We start from the raw sequence: 18,162 nt of genomic DNA on the forward strand, positions 1-18,162 counted from the left end.
GCTGCCATTAAAATAAGTAACCAACAAACACCACCCATATCATATGTTCTCCAATCAATGAAGAGGCCATTTTTTTCATTCTTAAAAGATCTTCCTAATTTCATATGTCAAATTAGTATTTCAAATAAAAGAAAGGTATTAAAATGGATATATATATATAAATAAAAATATCAAATGGATATGGATTAAGGTACAAATATTTAAGTTTAACTCTTATTTGTAAATAAATAATTAAATTTAAATTTTAACGATAATAATACTTAAATTATATTTCTGGAAGTCTGTAGGTACCTAAGTGACCTAATATCAAATATGTTTTATATATCTTTATCTTTATATATTAAAAGTGCCTATGTAACGGCAATTCTTGGTTTAACGATGTTGTTTTATTTCCTCCGTTAACTTTAACAGAATATTCCCAATTAATTTATATTATTTTTTTAACAAAAATTTATTAAAAAAAAAACACACATTCCGTTAACATAATATTATTTTATTAAAAAAAACACACACATTCTGTACCCTAAAAATCGAAATCCAATTTTTGAATAGTAACATTTTTTTTTGGCTATCTAATCAATTCTTGTTTAACGATTTTCAATCCTTAATTTAAGGTCTGTTTAGTTTTTTTTTTTTTTTTTTAAAAAAAAACTAAATATAAATTAAAAATAGAAATCAGTAATTGAAATCAAAATGGTATCCCGTACCCTAAAAATCGAAACTGAAACCCAATTTTTCAGTTTTTCAGTTTCGATTTTTAGGAGAATGAATAGTAGCGATAATATATAAGACGGAATGGTAGCAACGTTGGCCCTGTCGAACCAGTGATTATCAGAAAGCCATTGGATATACCTCTCGACTTAGATCGCAATTGACTCCTGCTCAATCTAAGTCAATGGCAGCAGCAAGGAGGGCACCAAAGTCGGGGAAGACGCCCATGGCTTCCTCGGCATGCAAAGTTTAAAGAAAGAAAGAAATGGAGAATTTTACCGCTTGGAGGGCCTGAGAAGGCTTTCCCTGGTTGATAAGCTGGCGAGCAAATGTGAGCAAGTTCCATACGAGCATACCCATTGATGTTGTTGATGTTGCTGCTGCTGGCATTTGCTGGAACTTCCTGAGGCTGAGCCACCGTCTGTGTCTCCGTCTTCGTCTCCGTCTCCAACTCCATCTCCATCGCTGTCTCCGTCAGCTCAACCTTACTTAGGTGATCCATCGTAGCAGCACCTGGCCTTTTATTTGCTTTTTTTTTTTTTTTTTAATTTCTAGGATATATTTCTAGCAAATACTGGTGAATTTGAGTAGTATTCATAGAAACTAGAAAGTTAGAACCATTCGATTTCTATCACACCCACTTTATGAAAGGAAAATTTATGTTTCGTGGCACTCATATAATATGTTCTTGACAAAAAGGTAATTTTTTTTATTATTTTATGATTTAGAATAAAACTATCATTTAAATACTAATTTATATATTTTTGTTTATGTAGAATTTGGATAGAAGCTCGATGTCCATCTTGATAGGACATTAATTAAAATTAATTTCTTGATTAAAAAATTGATTTTTATCCATAAAACTCCATGGAATTGGATAAGAACTTGATGGTGTTCAATGAATGCTCAATAACATTCTTGCAAGAGGCATAATTTTTAACTTATAAAACAAATCGTTTAAATAATTATACTATTTTAATTATTAAGTAAAATAAAAAACTTAAATATTAAATAAAACTAACACTACGTGGCTTGGCACGTAACAATCACCTAGTATGTTGATACATGTGAAAATATCAACACAAATACTTACATAAAGACCACAGAAATAGATCCACATATCCTACTAATTAATACCATCCTTTTCATTCTAGTGATATAGTCCACATCCCTGTATACACATAGTCAAATTTATAATGTCACTACAACATATTACTATATTAGCGGCGGACCACTAACGCCCTCCAAATCGGCTGTAATAGGGTATTAGCGGCGGACTTGGTTTTTACCGCTAATGCAGTCTGTAAGTTTCGTGTTTTGAAACAGCAGAGAACATTAGCGGCGGGGTACAGCCGCTAATGCCAATTAAAAATAAAAAAATAATTTTATAAATAATGTTATATAAATATATAAATAATTATTAATTATAAATATATAATAAATTAAATTACAATTAGTATAATTTAAATCCAATAAAATTTATTAATAATTTAAAATTATCTCAAAATAAATTACTTTAACGTTAATTCTATTACAATATTATCTCAAAATTAAACTAAATTATTAAAAAACATAAACAAATTATTCCATAACATCTTCATTAAGGTCTCGAATTATAAAGTCTTAATCTGGATTATTATCGTTACGAGTTCCCGAAGCCCGTGGCAAAGAAGGAACATATGCTTGATCTGATGATAAACCTAGTGTTAGATTCCCTAGTTCAGCTTGGTAAAAAATAGGAGTTGAAAAAAATTGTTGCTCTTGTGACGAACTCCCAAATAATCCTAAATCAGCAAAATTTGAGCCGAGCATAGGAGACTCTGATGGTGTTCTATATAAGAACTGATTTCCCAATGGTGGACGAGACTGTTGTTGCTGTTGAGGAAAAGATTGATGTTGTTGCTGTTGAGGAAAAGATTGATGTTGCTGCTGCGAAATTTTTGGAAATTGTTGTTGCGAAGAAGGCTGAAATTGTGATTGTGAAGGAGGTTGTTGTTGATGTTGTGGAGGAGCAGCAGAACTCTGAGAAGACGAACCACCAGACGACTGCGATTGACTATATGTTTGAATAAAGTTCTCAAATCGTGGGTTATATAAATGAGCACGTTTTTCAGGCGTCAAATTACCCCCCATGTGGCACACATAGTTGAGAATTTTTCTGCCATAGTGTTCATCATTTCAGCAGATGGCGGAGGAGGCACCGTTGACTGACTTTGAGTAAATGACTTCTTTCCTTTGCCTTTTGAGTCTTTTACCCACGCCTCTTTGATAGTCAGATTTTTTGCCTAGAACTATTTCCAGAACGTCGTATTGATAACCAGCATCAAATTCAGTACCAGATGTATCGCTCTGAGATTGTAGTGTGTTAGGATGTTGTGGTAAAATTACAGTCAGAAATATAAAAGGGATCGAAACTTTTAAAATAAATTAAGAAGAATTTTATTATGGGAATGGAGAAAGATTACAACAACTTAATTATGTAGGAGCAGCAATACCCTATATCTTTTAGAGCATTGCTATTAGGCACCAGTGGTGCCTAGCACTTTTTCGACATATCGCGTTGCAATTGACTGGCGATACTCCCTAAAAGCTATTATATTAAATTATATGGGACCCGATACTTAGTTAGACCAATAGCGATATTGACACATAGGAGGATGTTAGGCACTATTGGTGCACTTTAGCATTTCTCATATCTTCTATAATGTGCCCTTAAAAAAACTATACTAATACATCTCTTACTATTTTGTCATCTAGTTCAATTTATTTATTAATATTTTATGGTTGTGTAGTAATTATTTAAGTTTAAGATATTTCGTAAAATTTTTAAAAATTAAAAATAATTTATAATATAAAAATCGGTGTTTAAATGGTAAATTTTACACGTGTATGAAATAAAAACTATGTGTGTAATAGACTATATAAATCTTACTTTTTGTGTTAATTTTTTTCAAATTTTTCAAAATTTTACTAGATATATTAAATAACTACAATTATGAAAATAATTAGACTAGAGAGTGCAGCAGGCCCGTCTCAAGCTAATTGGAGGTTTTGGGCCAAGAAATCTAATTAAGCTTTTTTATATTAAAATTTTTATATTTTTTTATATATTTTGGTAAAAATTTAAAATTTAATATTTTAAAAATGTAATTTGATATTTTTTAATAAAATATTAAATATAGTATCTTAACAAATAAATTAAGTATTCTTTTTAGAATATAATAAAAATTTTAAAAAAACAATAGTAAAAATATAAAATATAATTTTTCTGGCTTTTTTATTAAAAGATTTTTTTAGCTTGAATGGGAGCATTGGATGTAGCCCCTGCTGCTCACTCTTGAGCCAACCCTGAAGTCCATCAATCAGTGCATTCTTTTAAGAGTACATCATAAAAGTTTCTTAAACATTTTACTCTTAACAAAAAGAAAATATATAGACAAAAATTTAACATTATCCTCTCTAATATCTCATTCTCTCACTAATACTATGTTTAATATTAAATTTTAGCTAATAATATACTCATTTAAACTTGCAGTATTATTATTATTTTATTATTAAATTCTACATTTAATTTTATATTATTATTATTTTATATCTTTTTAATAAATTATTAAGTGAGCATTAAATATTGTATTAAAATTTAGTTACAACAACTCTCATATCAAATTTGGTGATTAAAATACTTTATTTTATTTGCAACTAAGATAATTTATGTTTTTGCTCAGTTTATGGGTTGTATTAGAACATTCTTATGGAGTATTAATAGTAGTGCCTAACACCTTATAATTATTTAGTTGATATAGATTTGATAATTAATTGTATGAATAGCACAGTTTAACACTTAATTTGTATCAAAACATGCTAGATATTTTCCACATTAATCTTTATATTATTGACTGGTATCTTTTTTGGTAGGTTTTTTTTTTCATTAGATTTCACAACTACAACTCTTTTTGTTACCAAATGGTCTAGAACTTCAGTAGCTACCAAGAAGTCATTCTTTCCTACTGAAGCGAGCTTGTTACTCTTTAAATATAATTGAACACTTCATTTCATATCATTAGTCTCACCACATATTGTACAAGAATATGGGAAAAAATCATGGTGATGATGATGATCTTCCTCTTTTCGAAACAAAGTCTGCCCAGAGGCGTACCCAATTTAGATTGTTTGTAGGAACGATGTTAGTGGGGATATTCTCTATTTTTGTGTACAGATTAAGGTATATGCCATTCCCAACCAAAGAAGAAGAAGGTGCAGTAGTCATCTTATTGGTTTGGATTGGATTGTTTGTGTCTGAGCTTTGGTTCACTCTTTATTGGTTTGTCACACTTGTAGTTCGATGGAATCCCGTATATCGTCACACTTTCAAAGACAGGCTAATTCACACGTCAGCATATTATTATCCATATCTTTATCATGTATGTATAGATAATATATATTCTAATGGTAATATATAATTTGTATTTAAATAGCAGGTATGGGGAGAAGGATTTGCCGAGGGTGGACATATTTGTGTGCACAGCTGACCCAAAAGCAGAGCCACCGTTAATGGTGGTGAACACGGTGTTGTCAGTGATGGCTTATGACTACCCTCCACACAAGCTTAGCGTCTACCTTTCTGACGATGGTGCTTCGGAATTGACATTTTATGCTTTGTTAGAGGCCTCTGAATTCTCAAAGAAATGGCTTCCTTTCTGTAACAAGTTCAAAGTAGAACCCAGATCTCCTGAGGCTTATTTCACCAACAATAAAGCTTCTCAGCCACTCGATGTCGATGACCATCGTGATCAATGGACCTCCATCAAGGTATATTATATTTATATGTGAAGCAACTCTTCTCTTCTACATGGTGGTTGTCTGGGTTTGCATTATACTTTTCTATGTAGTGCAATTTGCATGGCTTTTAATTATTTTTACTGAAATTTCAATTTGTTAATCTTTGTACAATTTTTTTTTTCAAGTTCTAAAAAATATATGGCTTTTTACATTCTCATGTATATGAATATGAGAGTCAAGTCATAGTTCTCTCACATATTATAATAAATCTAATTTGCATACTAATTAAAACAGAGACACCTTTTGTCATAAAAACAAAACAAAACAGAGATATCTAATCAAAACAGGGAGTAGTTATATTTTTATTTAAAAATTAATTAGATCATATGTGAAAGAGAATCAAGTATTTTTTTTTTCTTTTTATAGAGGCTATATGAAGACATGAAGACAAGAATTGAAAGTGCTACAAAAGTTGGTAAAATTTCAGAAATGTTACGAAGAACACACAAGGGGTTTCTTGACTGGGACTCTGTTTCAAGCAAACGAGATCATCACACCATTATCCAGGCATTACCATTTACCTATTCGTACATATTAATTAATATCCTACTACCATTATAATTCTGATGGTATTGATGCTTTACTTACTAAAAGTAAAAATTAGGATCTTGATAATTAAATCCTGTAAAAGTAATCGTCTGCGATTAAAGTTAAATAACAAGTAACTATATTATGTATGTTAGCATGCTCATTCCTTTCCCATGCATATATGCTTTGTACAGATTATTATCGATGGAAGAGATCCCAAGGCTGTGGACATTGATGGGCATGCTTTGCCAACTTTGGTATATTTGGCACGTGAAAAGAGACCCCAATACCACCACAACTTCAAAGCAGGGGCGATGAACTCACTGGTTTTAAGCTATTTTTTTGGCTGAATATTTTTCTTTTTTATAACTAGCTAAGAAAGAAAACTTACAAGCTAATCTTTCTGTGTCCTACTAGATAAGAGTATCGGCCCAAATCAGCAATGCTCCCATAATTCTCAACGTGGACTGTGACATGTATTCGAACTATTCAGAATCCGTGAGAGATGCAATGTGCTTCTTTTTGGATAAAGAAAAGGGTCATGAGATTGCATATATTCAGTTTCCACAGGCGTTTGAGAACCTCACAGAGAATGATATTTACAGCGGTTCCTTGAGACTTATAATGGAGGTAAATTAGCCCATAGCTAGTGATTTTGAGCACCCTTTTCTTTAATTTGATTTGATAAAGACCAAACCAATGCATGTATATGATGATCCCAAGGTTGATCTTCGAGGATTTGACTCTAATGGAGGGCCTTGCTATATTGGTACCGGGTGCTTTCATAGAAGGGAATCTCTTTCTGGTAAGAAATACGAGGCAAGTAATAAAGTATTACTCGAATGGAAAAGAAAGAATGAAGATAAGGGAATTAGTGCAGAAGCTCTCGAAGAAACATGTAAACTTCTTGCTAGTTGTACCTACGAAGAAAACACTAGTTGGGGAAAAGAGGTTGTTGCACTTACATTAATTCTCATATTCTCTCCTTTAATTGTGTCAAATAATAAGATTTCTTTAACGATTTCACATTAGTATGAATAGTTATACTGCCTTTTGTATTTGTGCTTACTGATATGCAGATGGGTGTGATGTATGGGTGTGCAGTGGAAGATATTTTAACAGGACTTGTGATACAATGTAGAGGATGGAAATCAGTTTATTATAATCCCATTAGAAAGGCCTTTCTAGGAGTTGCTCCTATAACACTTCAACAAGCACTTGTGCAACACAAGAGATGGGGTGAAGGGAATCTTCAAATCTTTCTCTCAAAATACTGTCCCTTAACGTACGGCTACAAAAAGATTCCCCTACGACTTCAACTTTCCTACTTTATCAGCTTGCTCTGGTCTCTAAACTGCTTCGCTTCACTCTACTATGTCATTGTGCCATCACTTTTTCTTCTCAAAGGAATCTCCTTATTTCCTCAGGTAATTAATAACCAAATTAATAATCTTAATTCTAGTAGTTTTTGAACTCTGAACTCTTAAATGTTATCTTACGATCTCATGACAGATTTCCAACATATGGGGTTTATCATTTCTCTACGTCTTCTTTGGCAACCGGGTGTACAGCCTTGGAGAACTTTTGATGTGTGGAGGGACATACTGGGAATGGTTGAACTATCAAAGAATGTGGTTGTTTAAAAGGACCACTTCCTATTTCTTTAGCGTCTTGGACCACGTCATTAGGCTATTGGGATTCACTGATGCAACCTTTATCGTAACTGCAAAGGTGGTTGATGATGATGTTTCTGAGAGATACGAGCGAGAGTTGATAGAATTTGGTACTACTTCGCCAATGTTCACCATTTTGACCACCCTTGCATTGCTTAATGCCTTGGGCTTGATTTGGGGTTTGAAGAGGTTGGTCTTCACTGACCAAAGTTTGGTTCTGAACCCATTTGTATTGCAGGCTAGTCTTTGTGCTCTGCTGGTTTTCATCAACATGCCAATTTACCAAGCTATCTTTTTAAGAAAGGATAAGGGTAGACTTCCCAACTCAGTGATTTATCAATCGATTATGCTCACTCTAGTAGCATGTTCGATTGTTGTTTGTTAGAATATTTGGCGAAACATGTTTTAACTTAAGAGCAGTTGTAGTACTTGGTCAAGCCAAATTGAACTACTTTGCTCAATCTATATGTAATAATGTAATTGTATATAAGCTCTATCTTTATGATATGTTTTTGGGTTAATCAGATTTTACTTGACTAAATTAATGAGATTTTGTATTAGTAAACTGAAAGATAGCAACCAGCAAGCATTTAAAGAATGGCATGAAAGAAGTATGATGAAACAAAAAAAGATCTTAGCTATATTTACAAAAGGGCATTGAGAAAAAAAGAAGTGCAAGATTACAGTTATAATAGCTGAAGCAAAATTTTGGTTTTTAAAATTATATTTTTGTTTGTTTCAGCATAGCTCCAAAAAAAAAAAAAAATGTGCAACTTTACAAATCTGAACTTCTTCAAAAGTCTTCTCATCTTTTTTGGTCCAAACACTACTCTTTCATTTCTAAAAACTGAAAAAAAAATTATTATCCAAACGGATAACCACTGTAGAAAAAAATAATATATTTTTTTTTAACTCAAATTATTTTAGTTCCACTTCTCAAAATCTCCTATATATATACTTGTTAAATTTGTGAACTGATAAATAAAAACTAATGAGTAGAAGAATATGGATAAAAATCATGATGATGATGATGGTTATCTTCCTCTTTTCGAAACAAAGTCAGCCAAGAGCCGTACACAATTTAGATTGTTCGTAGTATCCATGTTAGTGGGGATATGCTCTATTTTTGTGTACAGATTAAGGTATATACCATTCCCAACAAAAGAAGAAGAAGGTGCAGTAGTCATCTTATTGGTTTGGATTGGATTGTTTGTGTCTGAGTTTTGGTTCACTCTTTATTGGTTTGTCACACTTGTGGTTCGGTGGAATCCCGTATATCGTCACACTTTCAAAGACAGACTAATTCTCAAGTTAGCATATTATTATCCATATCTCAATCATGTATGTATAATATATATTCTAATAGTAATATATAATTTGTATTTAAATAGCAGGTATGGGGAGAAGGATTTGCCGGGAGTAGACATATTTGTGTGCACAGCTGACCCAAAAGCAGAGCCACCGTTGATGGTGGTGAACACGGTGTTGTCAGTGATGGCTTATGATTATCCTCCACACAAGCTTAGCGTCTACCTTTCTGACGATGGTGCTTCGGAATTGACATTTTATGCTCTGTTAGAGGCCTCTGAATTCTCAAAGGAATGGCTTCCTTTCTGTAACAAGTTCAAAGTAGAACCCAGGTCTCCTGAGGCTTATTTCACCGAAATTAAAGTTTCTCAACCACTCGATGATGATGATGATGATCATAATCCTAATCATAGTCAGTGGGCCTCCATCAAGGTAAATGTACTCAACATGCAACTGGCCTTGTCGTTTTCTGGCTAGCATTTAATATATATTTTGCATTCAATTCAGTTCTCCCTATATTCAACATATTAGAAACATCAGCATTGCTATTTTTGTACTCGACCACATGAGGTGACAGTGGTTAGCAAATTCTAATGGTACACGGTAATTTTAAATTATTTTAGGGTTATGGTATTTTGGTATTTTATCAACACCCCTATAATTTAGAATTTTCTGAAAATGCGCATCATATTTTTTTGGTAATCTAATCGAAATTTATATATAAACTAGAGACTTAATCCGCGCTTCGCGCGGTGTTAGATAATATTTGTTATTCTTTGTATGTTGTAATTTTTTTTTTACTGAATTAGTGATATGATATAAAACATAATATTATATTGTGAAAATTATTAGATTTTTTTATGTTTTTTATATTTAAATGTGTATAATTTTAGTGATAAATTCAACGGTTTTAATATTATTCTTTATTCTTTTTAAATTAAAAGATATCGTTTTGAATTAAATATTTAATTTTAAAACATGTTCATCTTTTTTTTTTTTTCAATATTTTGTACAATTTTTTAGGATAATCTTTTAGCATTTCACATGAATATTGAATTATTTATATAATTATATATTACGTTATATTTTTCAAATAGAATAAAAATAACTATTAATTATCCTAATTATTTTTTAACTTAAAAACTTTAACTCCAAAAATTGTCATAATAAAACGTATGTAGCATAATATCAAATATTATTATTGTTTCGGTTGTTTTTAATATTCTTATAATCATCATTATTGTTGTCATTATCGTTTAATTGTTTTTCTTTAAACACAAAACTTATATAATTAAAATATTAATTAATTAAAAATATATATTTAACACACTATTAAATAATCAAGATGTTATAGTTGTGATTGGCTTTATACTATTTTGTTTTTTTTTCTTTTGATAATTAGTGAATGTCTTCTTACAATTGGTTAAAATAGGCATAATTGGTTGTTTTGTGAAAAATTACTTCATTAAAACTTTTGAAACTTGTAATTGAAGAATCTTCTCTCTTGTAGGATTTCCCCAATAAAACTTTTGAAACCCATACAATAGTCATGTAATAATAATTCTATTACAACAACTCAACTATTTTGAGTAAATGAACTAATTAACCTTGCCTAAAATCATTGTCGACCAATTTTAAAGACATCCTAAAATTAATTTTAAGATAGTTCACAATCTTTAAAGTCTTTAAATTTTGACATAATGAAAACTACACAAAAAAAAAATTGAAAGAAGCTCATGAATAATAACATATGTCACAAAAAGAAAACCAAAATAAATAAATAAATAAATAATAATATTCTTTATTACAAACAAAATAAAAATAGATAGACATACATTGCCTCCACCATATTTGACCCAAAGATTGTGACACTCATTATGACATATATAAATAAGATCAAGTGTCTTTTGACACTTTATAAGTGAGATTATCGATTGCTCATGTTCTTACTACTTTTCTAAATTTTGGAGCTTTCATATATTGATATGCCTACATAATAAAAATATAGGATACATATAAATGCAAAGAAAATAATAAAAAATTATTATTACTATATTTATTATTTTGCAAGAAGGACATCGCTTTCTTAAAAATTAAGAAAAATAGTTTTGAATTAGAGTTTGAGAATTCCATAACAAAACATCAAATTACAAAAAAAAATCTTCCTTTCTAGGAATTTATGGGTTAGAAATGAGAGAAGAAACTCAATAATAAAAAAAAATGAAAGCTTAAACAAAAATATAAGCTAAAAGTGGTTTTATTTTTAAGAAATTCAATTCAAAGATATATGCTACTGAAGGGTCACACAGAGACTAACACAGAGTAATACATCATTAATAATATAACGGTCACTTCAAAATACTTTACAATTTAAAACTATAAAATTTATTACTCTTTATATTTGCTCTAAATACATAAAATGTTTACCTGTGTTGAAATGTTATAACATAAATTTTAATAGTTTAAGGTATACATTGTTCTTTTTACATCAAAGATAAATGGAATGATTAATATATGCATTTTTTCATATAACTAATGTAAACATGTTTTTTTTAAGGAATACAAATAGTTTTTATAAGAATGCTAATAGTTTTTATTTTAAAAAAGAATATTTACATAGTTTTATTGTTATAAACATTTTTTTAGTTATTTTTTTTTTTTTGGACAAAATATGAAAGTCTAAAAAAAAACATTTAAAAATAGAATGGAAAAAATTGAGAATATCATGTAAATAAATTTTTGCCAAGCGTAATTTTTATATTTATAGGGAAATGTTAGGTGGGGATGTCCCTATCGTGTAAGTAGGGATGCTTTTTGGTAATCGAATAACAAAGTTAATTTGCGATAATAATTGAAGAATAAAATTGTGTACAGATGTCTTACCATTAAAAAAATTATATTCACTCTAATTATTATCCTATTTTTGTAAGTTGTTGTATTAGATCACTAATATATCATATAAAGTTTTGCCATCCAAATTCTCTTAAGAATACAAATTTATGTAAAAAATAAAAATTATTTTTATAAAAATCAAAAGATGAATCTATTCTATCATCTATTTAATTTTCAATTTCAATTAATTAGAAATTTTACTATTAAAATAGTAACTAAAAAATAAGAAAGTACTACAAACAATGAAATATTATATTGGCCTTTTTATTATAGATTAAAATTAAATTGTAATGAAATATATAAATTTAATTTAATAGAATAAACAGATAATAAAATTGTTTTATTTTTTTCTACTCTTTAAATATTGAATGACCATAATTATATAACAATGACAATGACATACTTAAAATGCATTAAAAATGTTAAAATTTTGAGAACATAAAAATACTTACCAATAAATAAAAAAAAAAAAAGAGCATACTTCTCGTAAGGTAAAATTTTGAGAACATGCTTTCATCATTCTTCGAGCCTCACACATCATGTTCAACTTTTGGTTATATTTTGAATTTTTTTACTCCAACTTACATCAATATATAATATATAATTAAATTTTTTTAAAAAAAGAATAAATTTAGAAAATTGAGAGAAGAGAAATTGAAAAAAATGACATATAAACTGCCACATGACTCTCCTTTATATATATTGATATTGTGATTAAGAACTAATTAATTATATATATATAAAAAAAAAAAGAAGTAGAATAAACATGTGTATACAAATATGAAATATGTATATAGAGTGAACTTAACATTTTAGTATCTGTGTTTCAAAAAAACATTTTAGCATCTGAAATACTTAGTTTATATTTTGAATATTATTGAATCATATATCAACATAAAAACACTTACCACAACATCAAATTCTTTGATTATAAATGATCCAAAATGTTGACTAATTCTTGAGTACTGCAAATATAACATAATAAATAAAAAAATTTAGAGATCAATGCCATAATAAAAGAAGAAAATTTAAACATATGATAATTAAGCTTAAGAGAAAGAAAAGTAAAAAATAGAAATAAAAAATTAGTACAAAGAACAAAAGATGGCTATGATGAAAAGTAAAAAGGAATCATATATATATATTGAGAGAAAGAGAGCACTTAAATCACTAAAATAAATGAGACCAATACAAAAGTCATATAATAAGTAGTGAAATGAAAAGTCTAGTTTTTTTTTTTTTTTTTTTTTTTGAAAGAAAAATGAAAAGTCTAGTTAACCAATTAATTACGGTTACTTATTATTTTATTTTTTTGAGGGAATTACGGTTACTTATTATTTGTTCAAAAAAAAGTGAAAAAAAAATAATTAAATCAGAGAATATAGAAAGTTAATTAAATGAGAAAACAGACCAAAAAATTATTAAAATTGAAAAAAAAAATTGAAAATTTGAGAGAAGCAAGATTAGGAAATAAGCTTATATGAGTTGCCACATGGAAAGTTTTATACTTTCCTATATATTGATATTGATATATTGATGATTTATTGATATATAGATTTATTAAAAAAAAAAGTGAAAGGTTAATAGTTAGTTTTAAAAAAAAAAAAGTGAAAGGTTAATAGTTAATTCTTATATTATGATATGGTTAAAGTTTTGTTTAAATGCTATATAATTATTCTTAAATGATAAAAAAAATTAATAATCAATAAAAATTTATATGAAGAGCAACGGTTATATAATAACCTTTATTAATATATGTTACATTATTATTAAATGTTAAAAAATGTTACATGTGAAAAAATTAACAAAAATGGTACAAATTTTTTAGTAACCTTTGACAGTGATAAATTAATGTAATAAATTTTAAAACTATTTCATGGGTTTAAATGGTACTAATTAAAAGAAAAGAATAGACTAAATATATAATTAAATATTTTTAGTAAATCTAAAAAATTGAGAGAAGAGAGGTTAGACAAAAATGACATATAAGATGCCACATCAACTTTCCTAAAACTCTCCTTTATATAGATAGATTCTTAAATGAAAATAAATTTTGTTAAGTATAAAAAATGATAAAACACATTAGAAAAATCTTATGATGCCACATCACCTTGCTTAGATAGATATATTGATTTTTAAAATAATTTATATTAATGCATATGTTGGTATAGGAATTTTTTTAAAAAAGAAAAAACAAAATATGAAACACTAAAAAAAGAGTAAAAATAGATTAAAAAATATACATAACATCATTTAACATATTTTGTATATATTGATATTTATAATAGATTAATAGTTAGATGTGGTTATAAGTTATTTCATTATTAATTATTAGTAATAATAATAGATAATAAATGTGTTATACATTAATGTAGATGTTTTATATATAAATTTTTAACTTTAAAAACAATTGAAAAAAATAAAAAAATGACAAATATGAGAAAATTAAGAATAGATGAAAAAACTCATATAGAGTGCCACATAAACTTGTTGATGCTTTCCTTTATATTATATATAGATAGAAAACTAAGCATAAATATTATCACATAAAAGTATGCAATAATGTGGTCTACCCCCAAATTCTAGCCTTAAAAATCTAATTTCCACACTCAATTTCCTAGTTATTTAGTGCATGTTTGTCATCATAACTAAAAAACTGTTTTTTGTTTTTAAAAACAGAAAATTGTTTTTTGAAAACAATTTGGCTTGTTTGGCTTTGTTTTTTGAAAACAGTTTTCAAAAAACAAAGTTACAAAAAATAAGAATTTTGAAAACAACAAACTGTTTTAAAAACCAATTTACTTTTAGTCAATATTGTTTTTAAAAAATACTAACCAAACATGATTTGTTTTTAAAAACTTCAAAAACTATTTTTTTTCTCATTTTTAAAAATAATTTTTTGAAAACAAAAAACAAAAAATAATACCAAACATGCTCTTAGTTTTACAGTTCTCTTACTTCTTTTTTCCGGAGAAATTTCTATTCTTACTTTTTTTTCTGGAGAAATTTCTATTAATTGCATACTATTTAAATAAATAATAAAAAAAACCTATACAAAATATAAATATTTCAAATATATAAATTACATCAATTCAAAGCTTGAAAAACAAACCCTTAATTTGTATTTAATTTATTTCTCAATCAAATATATTAAAATTTATATGAAAGTGACAAATCATGTAAAAGTATTTCCTAACAAAGTTAATCTGAATTTTCTTCAATAATATCATTATTCATTATCACCTTTTTAAATCAAAAGTTAAATTATTGGCTGGTTGGGTCAATATGTGGGAGCGTTGTGTTTAAGTCTAATTAACTTACATTTAAACAAAACTGGATGTACGTTTTTTTCTTCTCTCAATGGAAAATGGCAATATTATTTCCTGGAATCATATATTGGCCAATATTCCAAAGCACACAATACTTCCAACTAACTACTGATAGAATCACTAAGAAAAATAAATAAAAAGATACTTGAAGCAGATAGTAGTCATGTATGTTTCTATTTGAAAATTAATATCTGCTACTTTGATTATATACAATAGAGAATGATATATTTCCCTCATTTAATCTATATTCTATAGAGACTATATGTGGACATGAAGACAAGAATTGAAAGTGCCACAAAAGTTGGCCAAATTTCAGAAATTATGCGAAGAGAACACAAGGGGTTTTGTGAGTGGGACTCTATTTTAAGCAAACGTGATCATCAGACCATTATTCAAGTATTGCCATTCTTACTAGTAACAAAACCATATGATCTTAATCGATTGATTGGTCCTTTAAAAGTTTCCAGTTGAGATTAAATTACTAGCAACTATATAAATAATATGTATGAATTGTAGATTCTTATCGATGGAAGAGACCCCAAGGCAGTAGACATTGATCAACATCCTCTGCCTACTTTAGTATACTTGGCACGTGAAAAGAGACCCCAGTACCACCATAACTTCAAAGCTGGAGCCATGAACTCACTGGTTATAATGATAATTTAGTATTAGCTATTACTAATTAAGAAAGTTTAACTTACACTAAAAGCTTAATTTTCTGTTTCGTAGATAAGAGTATCGGGACAAATTAGCAATGCTCCGATAATTCTCAACGTGGATTGCGACATGTATTCGAACAATTCAGAGTCAGTGAGAGATGCAATGTGCTTCTTTTTAGATGAAAAGAAAGGTCAGGAGATTGCTTATATTCAATTTCCCCAGGCATTTGAGAACATCACTGAGAATGATATTTACAACAATTCTTTAAGAGATTTAATGGAGGTTGGCATGTGCTTAATTAATTACCATATTATATAATAGTACATGTCCTTACTTCTCTTGATTTGATAAGACTATGCATGTAATATGATGATCCCAAGGTTGATCTTCGAGGATTTGACTCTAATGGAGGGCCTTGCTATATTGGAACTGGGTGCTTTCATAGAAGGGAATCTCTGTCTGGTAAGAAATACAATGAAGCGGATAAAATATTACTAGATTGTAAAAGAAAGAGTGAAGATGAGGGAATTAGTGCAGAAGCTCTAGAAGAAACAAGCAAAGTTCTTGCTAACTGTAGCTATGAAGAAAACACTCTGTGGGGAAAAGAGGTTAATTGCACTCAAATAAAATATGTTCAGCTTTGGTAAATTGCGCCGTGTTTTTGTACTAATATCAATATTTGTGCTTATATGCAGATGGGTTTGATGTATGGGTGTTTAGTGGAAGACATGTTAACAGGACTTGTGATACAATGTAGAGGATGGAGATCAGTGTATTATAGTCCAGAGAGAAAAGCTTTTCTAGGAGCTGCTCCTACAACTCTGCTCCAGGTCCTTGTGCAGCAGAAGAGATGGGCTGAAGGAGATCTTCAAATACTTTTGTCAAGGTATTGTCCATTGACCTATGGCTACGGAAAAATTCCCCTTGGACTTCGACTTTCATACTTAGTCTACTTTCTATGGTCCCTTAATTGCTTCGCTTCACTCTACTATGTCATCGTCCCATCACTTTGTCTTCTCAAAGGAATCTCCTTATTTCCTCAGGTAACAAATTAACCATTTGGGATTCTAAATAAGAGTAGTGCTGATGAGTAGAATAATACAATATCATAAGATTAAATCGAAACTTGTCATGGCAGATGTCCAACATATGGTTTGTACCATTTGTCTATGTCTTCTTTGGCAACCGAGTGTACAGCCTTGGAGAACATCTGATGTGTGGAGGGTCATACCGAGAATGGTTCAACTGTCAAAGAATGTGGTTGTTCAAAAGGACAACTTCTTTTTTCTTTGGTTTCTTGGATAACATGATAAGGCTATTGGGATACAGTGGTGCAACCTTCATCATAACTGCAAAGGTGGTTGATGATGATGTTTCTGAAAGATACAAGAAAGAGTTAATAGAATTTGGTACTACTTCGCCAATGTTCACCATTTTGACGACCCTTGCATTGCTCAATGCCTTGGGCTTGATTTGGGGTTTGAAGAGGTTGCTCTTCACAGAGCAGGGTTTGGTTCTGAACCCATTTCTATTGCAAGTGGCTCTTTGTTGTTTGTTGGTTTTCATCAATCTTCCGATTTACCAAGCTATTTTTACAAGAAAGGATAAGGGTAGACTGCCCAACTCAGTGATTTACCAATCGATTATGCTCAATCTAGTAGTATGTTCGATTGTACTTTATTAGAATATTTGGCAAAAAAAAAAGTAATAGTTGTACTTGGTCAAGCCAGCTTGAATTACTCTGGTCATTCCATTTGTAATTTATATAAGTTGAACTATGATCTTTATGCTATGGTTTTCTTTTTGTAGACTAATTTCATTTGTCTAAAAACTTTTCATCATGCTGTTTCTTTTCATGGATAATTTTCTCTATAACTCCCATACTAGGACTAGGAGAAATGGAAGGGGCTAGAAAGAAATGTCACCCAAATATATTATGTTTGTGATCATATAATATAAAAATGGCATAAAAATCAATGAAAAATTGATGTTTATTTTATTTTTATCTAATTAGGATTTTTACTCCTAAATTTTAACTGTACTAAATCATGTTGTTTGAATTTTTTTGGCTATTAAAAATTTTCCCTCAACTATTGAAATTGTTAGATTTAATGACTTATTTAATTTTATTCAATTTTACTGTTTAGGTATTAAATCATGCTCCCTATATTTTAATGCTCCCCATATTTTGATATGTAGCAAATCATGGCCTCAAACTTTAA

At 29.1% G+C, this 18,162-nt stretch overlaps 2 protein-coding genes across 6 annotated transcripts; both read left to right on the forward strand.

Annotated features, from left to right (window-relative positions):
* Nucleotides 1–4,508: 4,508 nt before the first annotated feature.
* LOC115707259 (cellulose synthase-like protein E6) lies at nucleotides 4,509–8,292 on the forward strand. Of its 2 annotated transcripts, none has more exons than XM_030635158.2 (8): nucleotides 4,509–5,101; nucleotides 5,187–5,520; nucleotides 5,917–6,057; nucleotides 6,273–6,404; nucleotides 6,496–6,708; nucleotides 6,802–7,029; nucleotides 7,158–7,505; nucleotides 7,591–8,292. In XM_030635158.2, exons 1-8 carry the CDS (start codon nucleotides 4,800–4,802, stop codon nucleotides 8,134–8,136), a joined length of 2,244 nt encoding a protein of 747 aa, XP_030491018.2. In that variant the 5' UTR covers nucleotides 4,509–4,799; the 3' UTR covers nucleotides 8,137–8,292. The 2 variants fall into 2 exon arrangements, with proteins under 2 accessions (XP_030491018.2, XP_030491019.2); XM_030635159.2 differs by having other exon boundaries at nucleotides 4,543–5,101; nucleotides 5,190–5,520.
* Nucleotides 8,293–8,474: 182 nt separating this feature from the next.
* Nucleotides 8,475–17,781, forward strand: LOC115707257 (cellulose synthase-like protein E1). 4 transcript variants are annotated; one of them, XM_030635155.2, is made up of 8 exons: nucleotides 8,475–9,061; nucleotides 9,146–9,491; nucleotides 15,536–15,676; nucleotides 15,797–15,928; nucleotides 16,010–16,222; nucleotides 16,321–16,548; nucleotides 16,636–16,983; nucleotides 17,079–17,781. In XM_030635155.2, exons 1-8 carry the CDS (start codon nucleotides 8,757–8,759, stop codon nucleotides 17,622–17,624), a joined length of 2,259 nt encoding a protein of 752 aa, XP_030491015.2. In that variant the 5' UTR covers nucleotides 8,475–8,756; the 3' UTR covers nucleotides 17,625–17,781. The 4 variants fall into 4 exon arrangements, with proteins under 4 accessions (XP_030491015.2, XP_030491014.2, XP_030491016.2 ...); XM_030635154.2 differs by having other exon boundaries at nucleotides 8,480–9,061; nucleotides 9,143–9,491; XM_030635156.2 differs by having other exon boundaries at nucleotides 8,582–8,893; nucleotides 9,143–9,491.
* Nucleotides 17,782–18,162: the final 381 nt, after the last annotated feature.

This window comes from Cannabis sativa, chromosome 1 (assembly GCF_029168945.1).
Source record: "Cannabis sativa cultivar Pink pepper isolate KNU-18-1 chromosome 1, ASM2916894v1, whole genome shotgun sequence".
Classification (NCBI taxonomy): Eukaryota; Viridiplantae; Streptophyta; class Magnoliopsida; order Rosales; family Cannabaceae; genus Cannabis; species Cannabis sativa.